The 995-nt window shown below is 59.1% G+C and overlaps 1 protein-coding gene across 2 annotated transcripts in view; it reads right to left on the bottom strand.

Annotated features, from left to right (window-relative positions):
• Gins2 (GINS complex subunit 2) overlaps positions 1-995 on the bottom strand; it is an 8,161-nt gene that overhangs the window by 6,631 nt on the left and 535 nt on the right. Inside the window, exons 2-3 of one of the 2 annotated variants that reach the window (XM_029561016.1) lie at positions 725-839; positions 370-465 (exon numbers count right to left, since the gene is read on the bottom strand). In XM_029561016.1, coding sequence (XP_029416876.1) covers positions 370-465; positions 725-839 — 211 coding nt within the window. The remainder of the gene's footprint in view (positions 1-369; positions 466-724; positions 840-995) is intronic. The other variant, XM_008827893.3, reaches the window with a different exon arrangement.

Genomic DNA, 995 nt, shown 5'->3' with positions numbered 1-995 from the left:
CCTGGTTTACATAGTGAGTTCCAGGACAGCTGGGGCTACAGGGAGACCCTGTCTCAAAAAGACCGCCAAAAAAAAAAAAAAAAAGGAAATGGGAAGTAACTTGCTATCCACCCACTGAAGGACGTGTGAATCCACTCCAGCAAGGGAACAGCAGGGGGAGGCCACTGTGCACATGCCCACAGCAGCCAGCTGTAAAGCCCACTCTTCAACAGAAGCCTGGGACAAAAATGACTCATTAAATGTATTTACACCACGTCGCAGAGCAGACTGACAGTCCTCCCACAGAGGCCAGGACCCATGGGCTCTCTGTGCCTGCTTCTCACCAGTGTAGTCCAGCCATGGGAAAGCACCCAACTCCACAGCTCTGACCTTCGGCATGGGCCAGCCGGAGGCCGTCCAGAAATCCAGCCTGGTAATGGATCTCCACGGGGTCAGGTCTGGTGGGGCTCGTTGCTGCAGATGCCCCTGGATGCACAGGACGGGGGTACCCACTGCTTGAGGACTGCAGGGGTCACAGGAGTCACACGGGGACAATCCCAAGCGTCTTCCTTACACTAGTATACGAGGCGACAGGCTGCAACAGCCCTTGCTTGGAGCTGGTGGGTGACTGGCAGCCAACATCACTCTCCAGCCCAATGAGACCAGAATGCACACACTGACTCTGGAGGGCAGACTGCCTGGAGGGGGCTGACTGCGGCTCTCAGGGAAACTCCCCGATCCTCACCTACATCCATCCACTCGGGAGGCAGCAGTCGGCACTTCTGTCTCTGCTTCAAGTTGACGGCCAGCCACAGGGGCACGTCGACCGGCAGGCCAGGGTTGAAGGGCCCCAGGTTGCCCTGCAGGAAAACCACAGGCCGGGTTGGAAAAGAAGAGCCTCCACCGGGAGCAGGATTCCCCCAAGACCTGGGGAGACCCGCTCCCCATGACCCAGGACAGACCCCCTCCCCCATGACCCCGGGCAGACCCCCTCCCCGATGACCCCAGGGCAGACC

The sequence above is a fragment of the Nannospalax galili genome, unplaced genomic scaffold (assembly GCF_000622305.1).
Source record: "Nannospalax galili isolate Female #2095 unplaced genomic scaffold, S.galili_v1.0 scaffold933, whole genome shotgun sequence".
Taxonomy (NCBI): domain Eukaryota; kingdom Metazoa; phylum Chordata; class Mammalia; order Rodentia; family Spalacidae; genus Nannospalax; species Nannospalax galili.
This window is presented reverse-complemented; position numbering and strand designations above follow the sequence as displayed.